The sequence below is a fragment of the Rhinatrema bivittatum genome, chromosome 14 (genome assembly GCF_901001135.1).
Source record: "Rhinatrema bivittatum chromosome 14, aRhiBiv1.1, whole genome shotgun sequence".
In the NCBI taxonomy this organism is placed as follows: domain Eukaryota; kingdom Metazoa; phylum Chordata; class Amphibia; order Gymnophiona; family Rhinatrematidae; genus Rhinatrema; species Rhinatrema bivittatum.
Window position 1 is genome coordinate 55,459,925 of NC_042628.1, and position 17,644 is coordinate 55,477,568.

The window sequence follows — 17,644 nt, forward strand, 5'->3', positions numbered from 1 at the left end:
TAGGAGCCAACCTGGACACCATGCAGGCAAGAGCATTCCTCCCTCAGGACCGAACTCATACTCATTTCTTACAGGACAAGCAGGATGGTAGTCTTCACATATGGGTGACATCATCAGGATGGAGCCCAATCACGGAAAACTTCTATCAAAGTTTTCAGAACTTTGACTGGCCCCTACCGAGCATGCCCAGCATGGCACTAACCCTGCAGCCAATCTTCTTTTTTCCGCGCAGCAGTAGCCTCGTGGTTTAGGAGCTCTGAAGAGACTCCTGACAGGAATTTTCCTCACGGAATTATTTCAAGTTGAATTGCTCCACAGGGGTCCCTCCTCTAACTTTTCCTCGACCGCGGTACTCCGGCAAGCTTTTACCTGTTTTCCGATTACAGTCTAGTTTGGCCCTTGCGGCCTACTGGCTGTCGATCGTACCGTGGCTCGATTTTTTTCGATGGCCATGGCGTCGGGGTTTTGTCGGTGCCCGGACTGTACTCGCACCATGTCTATCACAGACCCCCATGGAGTCTGTGTAATGTGTTTAGGCCGTGAGCATGATGTCCTGACTTGCACCAAATGTGCCCTCATAAGAACATAAGAATATACCATACTGGGTCAGACCAAGGGTCCATCAAGCCCAGCATCCTGTTTCCAGCAGTGGCCAATCCAGGCCATAAGAACCTGGTAAGCACCTCAAAACTAAGTCTATTCCATGTTACTGTTGCTAGTAATAGCAATGGCTATTTTCTAAGTCAACTTAATAGCAGGTAATGTTCTTCTCTTCCAAGAACTTATCCAATCCTTTTTTAAACACAGCTATACTAATTGCACTAACCACATCCTCTGGCAACAAATTCCAGAGTTTAATTGTGCGCTGAGTAAAAAAGAACTTTCTCCTTTTAGTTTTAAATGTGCCACATGCTAACTTCATGGAGTGCCCCCTAGTCTTTCTATTATCTGAAAGAGTAAATAGCCGATTCACATCTACCCATTCTAGACCTCTCATGATGTTAAACACCTCTATCATATCCCCCCTCAGCCGTCTCTTCTCCAAGCTGAAAAGTCCCAACCTCTTTAGTCTTTCCTCATAGGGGAGCTGTTCCATTCCCCTTATCATTTTGGTAGTCCTTCTCTGTACCTTCTCCATCGCAATTATATTTTTTTTGGGATGCGGCGACCAGAATTGTACACAGTATTCAAGGTGCGGTCTCACCATGGAGCGATACAGAGGCATTATGACATTTTCCGTTTTATTCACCATTCCCTTTCTAATAATTCCCAACATTCTATTTGCTTTTTTGACTGCCGCAGCACACTGAACCGACGATTTCAATGTGTTATCCACTATGACGCCTAGATCTCTTTCTTGGGTTGTAGCACCTAATATAGAACCCAACATTGTATAATTATAACATGGGTTATTTTTCCCTATATGCATCACCTTGCACTTATCCACATTAAATTTCATCTGCCATTTGAATGCCCAATGTTCCAGTCTCACAAGGTCTTCCTGCAATTTATCACAATCTGCTTGTGATTTAACTACTCTGAACAATTTTGTATCATCTGCAAATTTGATGATTTCACTCGTCGTATTTCTTTCCAGATCATTTAAAATATATTGAAAAGTAAGGGTCCCAATACAGATCCCTGAGGCACTCCACTGTCCACTCCCTTCCACTGAGAAAATTGTCCATTTAATCCTACTCTCTGTTTCCTGTCTTTTAGCCAACTTGCAACCACGAAAGGACATCGCCACCTATCCCATGACTTTTTACTTTTCTTAGAAGCCTCTCATGAGAAACTTTGTCAAATGCCTTCTGAAAATCCAAGTATACTACATCTACCGGTTCACCTTTATCCACATGTTTATTAACTCCTTCAAAAAAGTGAAGCAGATTTGTGAGGCAAGACTTGCCTTGGCTAAAGCCATGTCTTTCTATATGTTCTGTGAGTTTGATGTTCAGAACACTTTCCACTATTTTTCCAGGCACTGAAGTCAGGCTAACCGGTCTGTAGTTTCCCGGATCGCCCCTGGAGCCCTTTTTAAATATTGGAGTTACATTAGCTATCTTCCAGTCTTCAGGTACAATGGATGATTTTAACGATAGGTTACAAATTTTTACTAATAGGTCTGAAATTTCATTTTTTTAGTTCCTTCAGAACTCTGGGGTGTATACCATCCGGTCCAGGTGATTTACTACTTTTCAGTTTGTCAATCAGGTCTACCACATCTTCTAGGTTCACCGTGATTTGATTCAGTCCATCTGAATCATTACCCATGAAAACCTTCTCCAGTACGGGTACCTCCCCAACATCCTCTTCAGTAAACACCGAAGCAAAGAAATCATTTAATCATGACACCTAAAGGTCGCAAAGCCAGAATGGAGAAGATGGAACTCCTCTTCAGTGCTTAGACCCCGACGCCTTCCATCGCATCAACGTCATCGGAACCGGCACAGATGTCGCGCCAGCATCGACCACCGTCCGGTGACAGACCGCCATCGACACCCGCTGCTCCCTCTTAGGATCGAGGGGATCGCAGGGAGAAACATCGTCATCGACATCGCAAGACTCTGACCATCGAGGGAGCAAAATAATCGATCTCACCACCAAAGAAGCCCTGTCCAGGAAAGGCACCGACCATTCCTGCGACCGGGTCATCGAGGCCACCCTCACCCAATCTGGTTTGGGAGTCGTAATTCCACCTCCCTCTTATGTTCCGGAGCCGGAGCTGCTTGCTCCAGGTCTCCAATAAGAACTGGACCGGCTGGTTCAGGAGGCCATCGACAAGGCAATGCAACGTCTCCAGGTTCCTCCAGCACAGACACCGGCACCGATTGTGGAACCAGTCATTGACCCTATTCTGGCACCACTGCTATCCCAGATGGAGGCGCTGATGGCCGCCCTTCCACGGGTGGATCCCGGGTCTCCGATGTCTCCGATGCACTCCCCGTTGACAGCTTCATCGGGAGGAGAAACACTGTTCCGCATTCCTCCATCGGGAGTTTTGCCTCAGCCATCGATGCCAATTCGTCCCTCGCCACAGATTCATCCATCAGTGCTGATACGTCCATCGGCGCCATCGATGCCGGCACCAATGCCTTCCATGCCATCATCGGTGCCCCCGGTGATTCCTTCAATTTTCTCGGAGCCTCGCCCGGGGCCTTCAGGTATCCAACCCCTTTCTTGTCCTACAGGTCAGTCTGCTGATCCTTATGACACTTGGGGTGATGTACTTGAACAGACACCGATGACTTACCTTCACCACCTTCTCCCACTGAAAGTAGGAAGCATTCTCCTCCAGAGGATCTCTTTCATAAATTTTGTGAAGGAAATGTCCGAGTTGGTTCCTTTTCAACTTCAGATGGAACAGGATGACAGGCACCAGATGATGGAGTTACTCCAATTCCTGGATGCCCCCAAAGTGATCATCTCTATCCCCATTCAAGTTCTTCTTGATCTTCTCAAAAAGAACTAGGAAAGTCCTGGATCAGTTGCTCCAGTACACAGAAAGGCTGACACTACTTACTTAGTACAATCAGCCCCAGGTTTTCAAAAATCCCAGCTCGATCACCACTCAGTTGTGGTAGAGTCGGCTCAAAAGAGGGCAAAAAGGTCAAAACCTCACTCATCCACCCCGCCAGTTAAGGAACAAAGGTTCCTAGACAATATTGGTTGACGAGTGTTCCAAGGAGCATGCTCATCTCCCGAATTGCTGCTTACCTGCTTTATATGACCCAATATAATAGGGTCATCTTCAAACAGATACAGGACTTCTCTGAAACCCTGCCTGAACAATTTCAAGACCAGCTCCAAACCCTCGTAAACAGGCATTAGTCACCTACCCGCCTTACACTAAAATTCTACATGACAGAGTGGTCCTCCGTATACACCCTAAGTTTTTACCAAACGTAGTGTCAGAATTTCATCTTAATGAACATAAGAGCCCAGGAGAAAAGGCTCTACACTCCCTGGACTGCAAACGTGCCCTTGCCTTTTATCTAGAGCGCATGTCAGCCCACAGAAAGTCCACTCAATTATTTGTTTCTTTCGATAGCATGAAATTGGGAAATCCAGTGAGAAAACAGACCCTTTCCTCCTGGTTAGCGGACTGTATATCCTTCTGTTACCAGCAAGCAGGCATTCTGCTACAAGACTGTGTGAAAGCACACTCTGTTAGGGCCGTGGCAACCTCTGTGGCTCACCTTCGGTCAGTGCCACTTGTTGATATTTATTTGTAAGGCTGCAATCTGGAATTCTCTCCATACCTTTGCCCATTATTGCTTAGATAAGGCTGGCCGGCAAGATTCCGTTTTTGGCCAGTCTGTTCTACGCAACTTATTCTCAGCTTAACTACCTAACATCCTACCAGTTCAGGGTTTTCAGGATGCCCTCCTACCCAAATTCACGCCTGTTGTTGTGCCGGTTGCACGTCTTTGGGTGCATTGCTCGAGCATCCTCAGCTCACTACTCACCCATATCATATGTGAGGACTACCATCCTGCTTGTCCTGTGAGAAAGAAGAGTTGCTTACCTGTAACAGGTGTTCTCACAGGACAGCAGGATGTTGGTCCTCACGAAACCCACCCCGAGGAGTTGGATTCGCTTGCGATTTATTTTATTTTTTTGCACGTACTTTTGCTATACACGAGACTGAAGGGGGACCCCTGCTGGATGCAGAGTTAGTGCCATGCTGGGCATGCCCAGTAGGTGCCAGTCAAAGTTCTAGAAACTTTGACAAGTGTTCTGTGATTGGGCTCCATCCTGATAATGTCACCCATATGGGAGGACTAACATTCTGCTGTCCTGTGAGAACACCTGTTACAGGTAAGCAACTCTGCTTTCATAAGGGACCCTATCTGAGAACTTCCCCAATGGTACTTGGAAACAGGCTGCAGACTTCTCTGTAGGAAACTAGAAATCCTGCTGATAGGAATGTAGAAACTGCTATACTGATGCTTTCCTTTAGACAGCAGCACCTGGAACCTATTTTCTGCAAGGCAATCTTTCCTCTGACTCCCTACAAGAAAAAGGTGAAATTACCACGTCGAGGAAACGAAATTAATCAGGTCAGGTAAGCCAGTGAGTTGTGCACTCCGACCAGCAGGTGGAGATTGAGAACAATGACTCACTGCCATCCTTCTCATATAGCTCACCACAGACATCAACCAGCCAGTATTTTTTTTCTTCAAAATCCAACTATGGACACTAAACCACCTAAATGTCATTGCATCCTCCAATCATTATTCAAAACCTAACACTTCCTTTATACATTACATTTTTTTTAAACACAATGGAAATACTGTACCCAGCTCTGCCAATAGTCATAGGACACTGTAAAATGAATATCACAGAACCAAACTTACCAGGTACTGTGCCATTCCATGCACTTGCGAGACCTGTCATACAATACGTTCCTTAATAAGGATCTCACCCAACATAAGAATGTCGTCCACCTTCCCACCCTTGGCTGCCTTGAAGCAGTTTGGCTTGTCTTACTTCGAGGAAAGGAAATTATTAGGTAAGAAGTAATTTCACCTTCCTCTTCATCCAGGCAAGCCAGCCCACACCAGTGGGATGTGCCAAAACTACTCCCCAGAAGGGCAGAAGGCTGCCAGAGGCCCAAGCAGCGTTGCCCTAGCAAAGGATAAATCCTCATGAGCTGCGAAATCCAGGTAGTAAGAACATAAGAAATTGCCTTGCTGGGTCAGACCAAGGGTCCATCAAGCCCAGCATCCTGTTTCCAACAGAGGCCAAACCAGGCCATAAGAATCTGGCAATTACCCAAACACTAAGAAGATCCCATGCTACTGATGCAATTAATAGCAGTGGCTATTCCCTAAGTAAACTTGATTAATAGCCATTAATGGACTTCTCCTCCAAGAACTTATCCAAACCTTTTTTGAACCCAGCTACACTAACTGCACTAACCACATCCTCTGGCAACAAATTCCAGAGCTTTATTGTGCACTGAGTGAAAAAGAATTTTCTCCGAATAGTCTTAAATGTGCTACTTGCTAACTTCATGGAATGCCCCCTAGTCCTTCTATTATTCGAAAGTGTAAATAACCGATTCACATCTATCTGGCAAATGTATGCAGAGACAACCACGTTGTAACTCTACAGAGCTCCGGCAGAGAAAGCAAATGCAATTCCTTCCAGGAAACTGCCTTCGCCTCGGTCGAATGCACTCTTTTCTGCTGTGGAAGAGGTTTCCCACCATCCATATATGCCGCTGTCACCACCTTCTTAATCCACCAAGCCACTGTGGCACAAGAGGCTGTCTTCCCCCTTCACTGCACAGTGAAGGACAAAAGCTGTTCTTAAGACATTGGTAACTTCCAGATAATACAATAAATGCCACTGTGCAGCCAAAGGCTGCAATTTCCTGATGCCTGTTCATCCAAATCCCTATTCAAGGATGGTAGAAAAACAGATTGATTCAAATGAAAATCTGTAACTACCTTCAAAAGAAAGTCAGGTATGGTCCTTAACTGGACCCTATCCAGCGTGATAACAAGGGTTCTCTACACAAGGCCTGCAATTCCAAAATACATCTTGCCGAACAAATAGCAACTAGAAACAGTCTTCAGGGTCCACAACTGCAAGAAAATAGCCCGCATAGGGAAAAAGATCAGATTTGCCAAAAGGAGAAAACCAGATTCAGATCCAACAAAGGCACTAGGAGATGCAAGGTGGGTCTAAGATGCTTCACACCCTCAGAAATCTAGACAAGTCTGGAGGTGAAGAGTGGAGCCTCCCATGAATACATCCCTGCTAACACGCTATGGTAGCTATTGCACCTTGAGTATAAGAACATTAGTATTAAAAAAATTACCTGAGGGCTAATTGCACGATAAGAAAACCAATAGGGAGTGTATACTTAAATTACTTTAAACAGGGCCCTTCTCATAATCCCTGCTATATTTCCATTTATACTAACTCGGGATAGGGGAAGAAGATGGTAATTTCCTTGATTCTATAAACCCTTTTAATTGTTCTGGTGTAAAGAAGATAAATATATCGTTTTGTTTTTTCATTACACATTTGCATGGAAATCTTAAAGTGAAGGTATAACCTAAGGCAGTTGCCTCTTGGGGTAGTGCCAAAAAGGCTTTCCTTCTTAATTGTGTTGGATATGCCAAGTCTGGGAATATCTTTATTTGTTTATCCATAAAATTGACAGGATATTTTTGAAAGTAATTCTTCATAATTAAAAAAGTATAAGAACATAAGAACATAAGAAAATGCCATACTGGGTCAGACCAAGGGTCCATCAAGCCCAGCATCCTGTTTCCAACAGTGGCCAATCCAGGCCATAAGAACCTGGCAAGTACCCAAAAGCTAAGTCTATTCCATGTAACCATTGCTAATGGCAGTGGCTATTCTCTAAGTGAACTTAATAGCAGGTAATGGACTTCTCCTCCAAGAACTTATCCAATCCTTTTTTAAACACAGCTATACTAACTGCACGAACCACATTCTCTGGCAACAAATTCCAGAGTTTAATTGTGCGTTGAGTAAAAAAGAACTTTCTCCGATTAGTTTTAAATGTGCCCCATGCTAACTTCATGGAGTGTCCCCTAGTCCTTCTACTATCCGAAAGAGTAAATAACCGATTCACATCTACCCGTTCTAGACCTCTCATGATTTTAAACACCTCTATCATATCCCCCCTCAGTCGTCTCTTCTCCAAGCTGAAAAGTCCTAACCTCTTTAGTCTTTCCTCATAGGGGAGTTGTTCCATTCCCCTTATCATTTTGGTAGCCCTTCTCTGTACCTTCTCCATCGCAATTATATCTTTTTTGAGATGCGGCGACCAGAATTGTACACAGTATTCAAGGTGCGGTCTCACCATGGAGCGATACAGAGGCATTATGACATTTTCCCTTTTATTCATCATTCCTTTTCTAATAATTCCCAACATTCTGTTTGCTTTTTTGACTGCCGCAGCACACTGAACCGACGATTTCAATGTGTTATCCACTATGACACCTAGATCTCTTTCTTGGGTTGTAGCACCTAATATGGAACCCAACATCGTGTAATTATAGCATGGGTTATTTTTCCCTATATGCATCACCTTGCACTTATCCACATTAAATTTCATCTGCCATTTGGATGCCCAATTTTCCAGTCTCACAAGGTCTTCCTGCAATTTATCACAATCTGCTTGTGATTTAACTACTCTGCACAATTTTGTGTCATCTGCAAATTTGATTATCTCACTCGTCGTATTTCTTTCCAGATCATTTATAAATATATTGAACAGTAAGGGTCCCAATACAGATCCCTGAGGCACTCCACTGTCCACTCCCTTCCACTGAGAAAATTGCCCATTTAATCCTACTCTCTGTTTCCTGTCTTTTAGACAGTTTGCATAGAGTATGTTCAAGGCCAAACGTTTACTCGGACCTTCCTGAAAAAACTCCAAGATCAAAGGAATACTCTGAAATGGGGAGACAAGAGTGGTTCTGACACCAGTGTTTAAAAACATTCTGCCAGACCTGGATATAGGCCAGAGGGGAAAACTCATGCATTAAAAAACGTTTCCACCACTGGCCCAGTATACCTGTTGTTCAACAGCTGAGCCCTCTCAAGGGCCAAACCGTAAAATTAAAATGGATCCAGAGTTACGTGAAATACCAGACCCTGCCACAGAAGCACCCCTTCCAAGCAGAGAGAGCTCCATGGATCTTCTGCCAGAAGACGTTGGGTCCACAAAGCATAGCCTGTGCAGCCAATCCAGGGCTACCAGGAGCACAAGCCTGGATGCTGTACTCCCTTTTTTTTTTTTTGGATTAACCAGCAGCTCATGGGCCAAGATGGAAATGCATAGAGCAACTTGCCCCGTGGCCAAGACAGAACAAACACATCTGCTCTGAATGCTAGAATATCCTGGGTCTGACTGTAAAGGTGCTCCACTTTCACATTCTTGCAACTCACCATCAGATCCAGAAAGGGCTAACCCCATCGCTGTACAATGAGTTGAAATACTTCAGAAACCAACTCCCATTCTCCTGGACCAAACTTGTAATGACTGAGATACTCTGCCTGCTAGCTGTTGACACCTGCTATATGAAAGCCAACAATGCCAGTAAATGGTGTTCTGCCCTCTGAGGCAAGCCAATTTGCTCGGGCTTCTAGCCTGTTGATGGACCAAGATGCTTCTTCAGGAGTCCACTGCCCTTGTGCTACTAGCTCCCGAACTCTAGACTCACATCTGTAGTGACCACCAGCTTATCAGGAGTCTCCAACTCCATTCCTTTTTCCAGATGGACACAGTGTAACCACCAGAGCAACCTTAGTCTCACTTCTGGTGGTAAGGTCACCTGGACATTGTACTCCTAAGACTGAGGATTCCAGTGAGCTAGAAGGGACCTCTGCAGAGGCCAGTCACAAACACATGCCCAAGGAATTACCTCTATTATCCCGGCTATTGACCCCAGCATCTGAAGGTACAACTACACAGATGAAGAGACAACCAATCTCAGGGCTTGGACTTGCCCCAGGAGGTACCATCTTTTCCAGACTTCTTTTCCCGAAAGGACTGAAACTTGGCGAAGAAGCATCTCTGATTACTCGAACCTTTGGATGAGCGAAAACATCGGGTGCCCCCAAATCATCCCTTCGCTGATGAAAACCAGGGCGTAGACTTCCTGTCCTCGGGGAGACCGCAAGTTTCCTTGGCTATCCAACAATCTGCCATCTTCTCTAACACCTCTCCAAACAATAATAAGCACCCCTTAAAAGGCCACTTAGTGAGACTGGACTTTGAAATAGTATCAGCAGACCAGTTCCATAGCCAGGAGTCTTTTGGGCTGCAATCACCAAAGCCCCCCCTAAAGTAGTCGTAGTCTCCAAATCTAATCCTGCATCTGCCAAGAACGCAGCTCCTGGTTCCAGGTATGGGCCATTCTCACACAATGCTTCCTGGGCCAACCACACTCCAGCCCTGGCCACTATACAAATACATTCAGAGATTTGGAGATTCATGGCCACTCACTCAATCTTTCAATCGTAAGCATCTTTTAATGCTGCACCTCCTACTTGGTAGGGTGGTATGCTTTATCACTGTGCAGGCCAGGGGATCCACCCTGGTAAATCTAAGCTGATCCATAGGGTACAAACCCGCTAATGAGCAATCCCCTTTAAAATTAGCCTTAGGAGAACTCCATTCCAAATCTATCAATTCCTTTACAGCCTAATCAGGGAGGGGGGGGGGGCGGAAGATTCTTCATTGGATCCTGAGCTGCTCATGAGCAAGGGCTTTCAGGTTCTGCAAAATCAAACCAGACCTCTCATTCTGTGAAAAAGCTGAAGCATAGTCCTGTGCAGTTCTGCATCTGGAGGGATCTCTCTCCAAAAAAATGCCTCCCCAGGATCCCCCATTGAGAATCCAGATTCCTACTAGGAGTCTCCTGCAGAATCTGCATCCTCATCTTCTCCTCCAACATGCTGAGCCCTTCTCTGCCTTACCCATCTGGGGGGTGGGGGGCGGTGGGCACTCCTCTTGACCGCTTTTGCGATCTAGAGGAGGGAGACTACTGATGTGGGTGTCAGAGATTCTAGCCAGGCCCGTTCCTATCAGACAGTCAACTGAGGGTGGGAGCAAATGCTATCACCACAGGAGGTCAGGACAGCCTGTTCAATCCTGGTAGGCTGAATTCCACAAGCAAGGATCATGTTCCATCACCGCTGGAGATGGAGAAATGCTAGCTGGCTGTCTGTGGTCGGCTATATAAGAGGGATGTCAGTGAGTCATCGTTCTCCATTTCCACGTGCTGGTCAGAGTGCACAACCCACTGCTGTGGACTGGCTTACCTGGATGAAGAGGAAGCCTCTTTATCTACAACCCTGATAGACTATGGGTCTAACTCCACTCTTCTGACATATCCCAGGAATCCACTCTTGGACCCCAAGACAATTCTTCCTGATCCCAGGAACCTCATATTTGGGTCCAGCAACCACCCTCTTACAACAGGAGATAAACAGAAGAACCACTTGTCTTTTGGAAAGTGGGTCTCCAAAGAATAAGAATCCACAGGCAAGGGGGCTCATGAGTTTTAAACAGCACATACTGTGTCAGATTCATCACTATGCACCTACTTCCTCTTATCTCATCTACCAGTATCCAACAAGACTTTGCTAACCACCCCACCCCCCTTGCATACTTTTGACAGTTTGTACAGTCTCTATTGCATGAAGATTTTAATTATGGATATCTGTTCCTTTTTTTTTTTTTTTTAACAGTACCTGACAAACATAGAAGGATTTATCCCTGTTCCTGCTGCAAGATGACTTTTAGCGGTCAGGATCATCTCACCAAGCATTTGAAGTTAAAACATCAAACTGTACCTTTTATGGAAGCAAGAGTCACACCAGTTAGAGGGGAATATCCAACCATTGAACAAGCCATAAAGCAGGACCCTGTTGCTTTAAAAAAAGTTAATGCTACAAATATTATTGTAAAAGAAAAACAGAGTTCCAATGGAAAGCAGCATAGAAAAATACTCGGCACATTGTCATACCTGATCACACCTAAGGGAATGAGTCAAGGAGGCAAGTGCTGCAAGTCATCCTTAGAGCTGACAACACACCAGCAAAAGCATATACATTTAGAGAAATCCTACACAAGCAGGGAGTTTGGAAAGAATTTAAGTCTTTCATCTTCCCTAACCAAACACCGGTGCATACATACAGGGGAGAAACCCTATGCATGCACTGACTGTGGGAAGAGTTTCAGTCGTTCATCTTCCCTAACCGGCCACCGGCGCATACATACAGGGGAGAAACCCTATGCATGCACTGACTGTGGGAAGAGTTTCAGTCGGTTCTCTCATCTAACCGGCCACCGGCGCATACATACAGGGGAGAAACCCTATGCATGCACTGACTGTGGGAAGAGTTTCAGTCAGTTCTGGAATCTTATTATACACCAGCACATACATACAGGGGAGAAACCCTACGCATGCACTGACTGTGGGAAGAGTTTCAGTTGTTCATCTTCCCTAACCAAACACTGGCGCATACATACAGGTGAGAAACCCTATGCATGCACTGACTGTGGGAAGAGTTTCAGTTGTTCATCTTCCCTAACCAAACACTGGCGCATACATACAGGGGAGAAACCCTATGCATGCACTGACTGTGGGAAGAGTTTCAGTCAGTTCTGGAATCTTATTATACACCAGCACATACATACAGGGGAGAAACCCTACGCATGCACTGACTGTGGGAAGAGTTTCAGTTGTTCATCTTCCCTAACCAAACACTGGCGCATACATACAGGTGAGAAACCCTATGCATGCACTGACTGTGGGAAGAGTTTCAGTTGTTCATCTTCCCTAACCAAACACTGGCGCATACATACAGGTGAGAAACCCTATGCATGCACTGACTGTGGGAAGAGTTTCAGTTGTTCATCTTCCCTAACCAAACACTGGCGCATACATACAGGTGAGAAACCCTATGCATGCACTGACTGTGGGAAGAGTTTCAGTCGTTCATTTTCCCTAACCGGCCACCGGCGCATACATACAGGGGAGAAACCCTATGCATGCACTGACTGTGGGAAGAGTTTCAGTTGTTCATCTTCCCTAACCAAACACTGGCGCATACATACAGGGGAGAAACCCTACGCATGCACTGACTGTGGGAAGAGTTTCAGTTGTTCATCTTCCCTAACCAAACACTGGCGCATACATACAGGTAAGAACTCCAAAAGGAAACTTTCTTTGCCACGATGCAAGTGTTAAAAATGAGTACTAGCAATAGATTTGAGATGTTGAAGTCATTCCCATTATACCCTGTCTTACAAATGAGGTTCATGGTAAGTGCTAAATTAAAGCATTTGAAGACATTACTCCAAGAGAAATACTATACATGCACTTAAGTGAGGAAAGTTTCAGACAGCTATTTCACTTAATTTTACACCAGCATATAGACCCAAGATGATATGCACTAGCAGTAAATGTGAAATTCTAAGACCGCATCTAATATAGACTGGTCATATTATTTAATTTTTTCCTACAGTTACTGGGACAGTAAAGTTATATTGTCTGTTAGGAATAAAGTGTATTATACTCCTTCCTTAAAGGTGACAACTATGTAACCAAATGCTGTAACTGATGGTATCATTATTAAACAAGCTGTTAGGATTTCAAATCTGCAAAAGCCCATTGAAATCTACCAGTGCTGTTGTCACCTTTCTTATTACTGTGCATGCCTATTTTAGTCCAATTCAATTTTTAACACATACTTTTTTGTGAACAAGATCACGTTTTTGTGGCACTGCATTTGTTATAAAAAATAAAGTGGTTGGTTAATGAGTACAGAGAACTATACATTGGGTAACCTGATTAGGTACCTTTATGTATGACACTATCGCCATCCATCTTCACATTTTTTATATGTGATTCTAATTAACTAAGCAATATTGTTCTGAAAAACTGATTGATTGTGAGTTAGTGGGGTTTTGTTTTTGCAATATACTCGCAGGATATAGAGTGCTGTGAACAAGAATGAACAAAAAAATTGCTAGTATTTTAATTGTTATATTGAAGGAAGACAAAGAGGGCAATTTCCAAAGTGATTTCCATAGGTAAAACGTTTTACACCCAGGAATCAGCTGTCCTTCCTCAATACGGTTAAAAGTACAGCATTTAGGGGAAGTGCTCCTAGCGACAGAGAAGGGCAGGGAATAAGACATGCATACTTTTGTAATTTCAAAACAGCCATGGTTTAGTCAGAAAAAGTATGTGCAAGTGTCTGCTGGTCTTTTTATCCTTAGGTAAATTTTAAAGTGAAAACAAGTGCCTGCTTTCACTTTGAGAACTGGTGCGCGCGCAGACGGTAAAAAGTATCCATGAACTTTGCAGCAATGTTCGCAGAGATTCTCATTTATTAAAGCTCTGTGCCATTGAAAATTATCGGATGTTTTTCAGTGTGTGTCAATTTTTGTATTGATGCAAAGCTTTGACTTGGGCTCCACTGCATACCATCATGCATAAACAAATCAGCTCTGTTTGTTCCTGAATTGCATATTGAAAGGCATTCAGTCTCTGGGTCTCCTCCAGCTGTCTGCTATGCATTCCTCAGCACCCTGTCCGTAATGCTCCACTCTCTTAGAGCTTCTCCAAACTGATTCCTTCTATAAGATCCCTGGAAGGAGAATACTACCATCTTCTCACAGGACAAGCAGGATGGTAGTCCTCACATATGGATGACATCATCAGGATGGAGCCAAATCACAGAAAATTTCTGTCAAAGTTTCCAGAACTTTGACTGGCCCCTACTGGGCATGCCCAGCATGGCACTAACCCTGCAGCCAGCAGGGGTCCCCCTTCAGTCTTCTTTTTTCCACGCAGCAGTAGCCTCACAGTTTAGGAGCTCTGAAGAGACTCCTGACAGGAATTTTCCTCACGGAATTATTTCAAGTTTAATTGCTCCACAGGGGTCCCTCCTCTAACTTTTCCTTGACTGTGGTACTCCGGTAAGCTTTTACTCGTTTTCTGTCGATTACCGTCTAGTTTGGCCCTTGTGGCCTACTGGCCGTCGACTGTACCGTGGCTTGATTTTTTTTTTTGATGGCCATGGCGTCGGGGTTTCGTTGGTGCCCGGACTGTACTCGCCCTTTCAAGTGCCAGATGCTCAAATCATTCTCACCACAGACGCTTCCAACCTCGGGTGGGGAGCACACATGGCCGATCTACAGACACAAGGATCTTGGCCTCCAGAGGAATCCAAACATCAAATAAATTTCCTGGAACTTCAAGCAATGCGATATGCTCTCAGGGCTTTTCAGGATCACCTATTGAATCAAGTCATCCTGATTCAGACGGACAACCAGGTGGCCATGTGGTACATCAACAAGCAGGAAGGCACAGGCTCCTTCCTTCTGTGTCAGGAAGCTGCGCAGATTTGGGCGGAAGCTCTCTCCCACTCGATGTACCTCTGGGCCACAGACTTGCTGGGAGTGGACAATGTGTTGGCAGACAAGCTGAATCATGTCTTCCAACCACACGAGTGGTCTCTCAACCCCTCGGTAGTGAACTCAATCTTCCGACAATGGGGATATCCTCAGACAGATCTCTTTGCGTCCCCTCAGAACCACAAAATGGACAACTATTGATACCTCATTCGGAGCAAACACTCTCAGCTCAGAGATGCATTCCCCCTCTCCTGGGCAACCAGTCTGCTTTATGCATTCCCTCCACTTCCTCTTCTCTCGAAGACTCTCGTGAAGCTCCGTCAGGACAAGAGAACCATGATCCTGATAGCACCTCACTGGCCACGCCAAGTATGGTTTCCCATACTCCAGGATCTTTCCGTCCGCAAGCACATTCCCTTGGTACTGGTTATGGAATGGTTAATAGAACGGAAAATGTCATAATGCCTCTGTATTGCTCCATGGTGAGACCGCACCTTGAATACTGTGTACAATTCTGGTCGCCGCATCTCAAAAAAGATATAGTTGCGATGGAGAAGGTACAGAGAAGGGCAACCAATATGATAAAGGGGATGGAACAGCTCCCCTATGAGGAAAGGCTGAAGAGGTTAGGGCTGTTCAGCTTGGAGAAGATAATAATAGAAAGACTAGGGGGCATTCCATGAAGTTAGCAAGTAACACATTTAAGACTAATCGGAGAAAATTCTTTCACTCAACGCACAATAAAGCTCTGGAATTTGTTGCCAGAGAAGGTAGTTAGTGCAGTTAGTGTAGCTGGGTTCAAAAAAGGTTTGGATAAGTTCTTGAAGGAGAAGTCCATTAATGGCTATTAATCAATTATACTTAGGGAATAGCCACTGCTATTAATTGCATCTGTAGCATGGGTTCTTCTTAGTGTTTGGGTAATTGCCAGGTTCTTGTGGCCTGGTTTTTGGCTTCTGTTGGAAACAGGATGCTGGGCTTGATGGACCCTTGGTCTGTCCCAGCATGGCAATTTCTTATGTTCTTGGGAACGGACCCGCTTCTGATCACTCAAAACAACGGGTGCCTTCGCCATCCCAATCTTTAGGCCTTGGCCCTGACGGCATGGATGTTGAAAGGTTGATCCTTCAACCACTTAACCTTTCAGATTCTGTTTCCCGTGTCTTGATTGCTTCACGGAAGCCTTCCACGAGAAAATCTTACTCCTATAAATGGAAAAGGTACACATCATGTTGCACCCCTCAGTCTCTTGATCCCTTTTCCTGTCCAATCCCAAGGTTTTTGGACTATCTCTGGCATCTGTCAGAGTCAGGTCTCAAGACATCTTCCATCAGATTGCATGTCAGTGCGGTAGCCGCCTTCCATAAAGGTGTCGGGGATGTCCCTATCTCAGTACAACCCCTCATAACACGCTTTTTGAAGGGCTTGCTCCATATCAAGCCACCTTTATGTCCTCCGGCCCCTTCTTGGGACCTTAACCTGGATCTCGGTCGGCTCATGAAACCACCATTTGAACCTCTTCACTCCTGTGATCTAAAATACCTCACATGGAAAGTGATTTTCCTTTTAGCTATCACTTCAGCTCGCAGGGTTAGTGAGTTACAGGCCCTAGTTACCTATCCGCCTTACACTAAACTCCTGCAGGACCGGAAGGTACTCTGCACTCACCCTAGGTTTTTACCTAAGGTAGTTTCGGAATTTCATATTAATCAATCCATCATACTATCTACCTTCTTTCCCAGGCCCCATTCCAATCCAGGAGAACAGGCTCTACATACCCTTGACTGTAAACGGACTCTAGCTTTCTATCTAGACCGTACAGTTGCCCACAGGAAGAGCACTCAATTTGTCTCTTTCCATCCCAACAAGCTAAGGCAACCTGTGGGTAAGCAGACCCTCTTCCTTGTTGGACGACTGCATATATTTTTGCTATCAGCAAGCAGGCATTCCTTTTCAAGATCATGTCAAAGCACATTCTGTGAGGGCCATGGCGACTTCAGTAGCACACCTGCGATTGGTGCCGCTTCCTGACATTTGTAGAGCTGCCACCTGGAGTTCTCTCCATACTTTCGCAGCCCACTATTGCTTGGACAAAGCTGGAAGACAAGATTCCATCTTCGGCCAGTCTGTCCTGCGTAACTTATTTCCAACGTGACGTACCTACACCCTTCCACCTGCCTGGTGGGGTTCAGGATGCCCTCTACCAAATTCTACCCCAGTTGTTGTGCTGTTGCACGCCGTTGGGTACGTTTGGTGCATTTCTTGGACATCCTCACCCATATGTGAGGACTACCATTCCTGCTTGTCCTGTAAGAAAGCAAATGTTGCTTACCTGTAACAGGTGTTCTCACAGGACAGCAGGATGTTAGTCCTCACGAAACCCGCCCGCCGCCCCACGGTGTAGGGTTCGTAACGTTTTGTTTTATTTTTCGGCACTGCCTGTAGGTTTCAAACAAGACTGAAGGGGGACCCCTGCTGGCTGCAGGGTTAGTGCCATGCTGGACTTGCCCAGTAGGGGCCAGTCAAAGTTCTGGAAACTTTGACAGAAGTTTTCCGTGATTGGGCTCCATCCTGATGATGTCACCCATATGTGAGGACCCATCCCACCACAACCTCTCCCTACTAAGCCTGCAGGACTAGGGGACATTCTTGGACAAGGCCCACTTGATGAACCTCAACCAGGTCCTTCAGGACTCTTCAGACCATTGGTTCCATCAC

General features: G+C 45.2%; 1 protein-coding gene across 1 annotated transcript in view; it reads left to right on the plus strand.

Moving 5' to 3' along the window:
* Nucleotides 1-13,191, plus strand: part of LOC115076018 (zinc finger protein 883-like) — a 102,282-nt gene extending 89,091 nt beyond the window's left edge. The window contains exon 3 of the mRNA XM_029577064.1: nt 11,248-13,191. Within this exon, the coding sequence (XP_029432924.1) occupies nt 11,248-12,752 (1,505 nt within the window). The 3' untranslated portion in view covers nt 12,753-13,191. The remainder of the gene's footprint in view (nt 1-11,247) is intronic.
* The last annotated feature ends 4,453 nt before the right edge of the window (nt 13,192-17,644 follow it).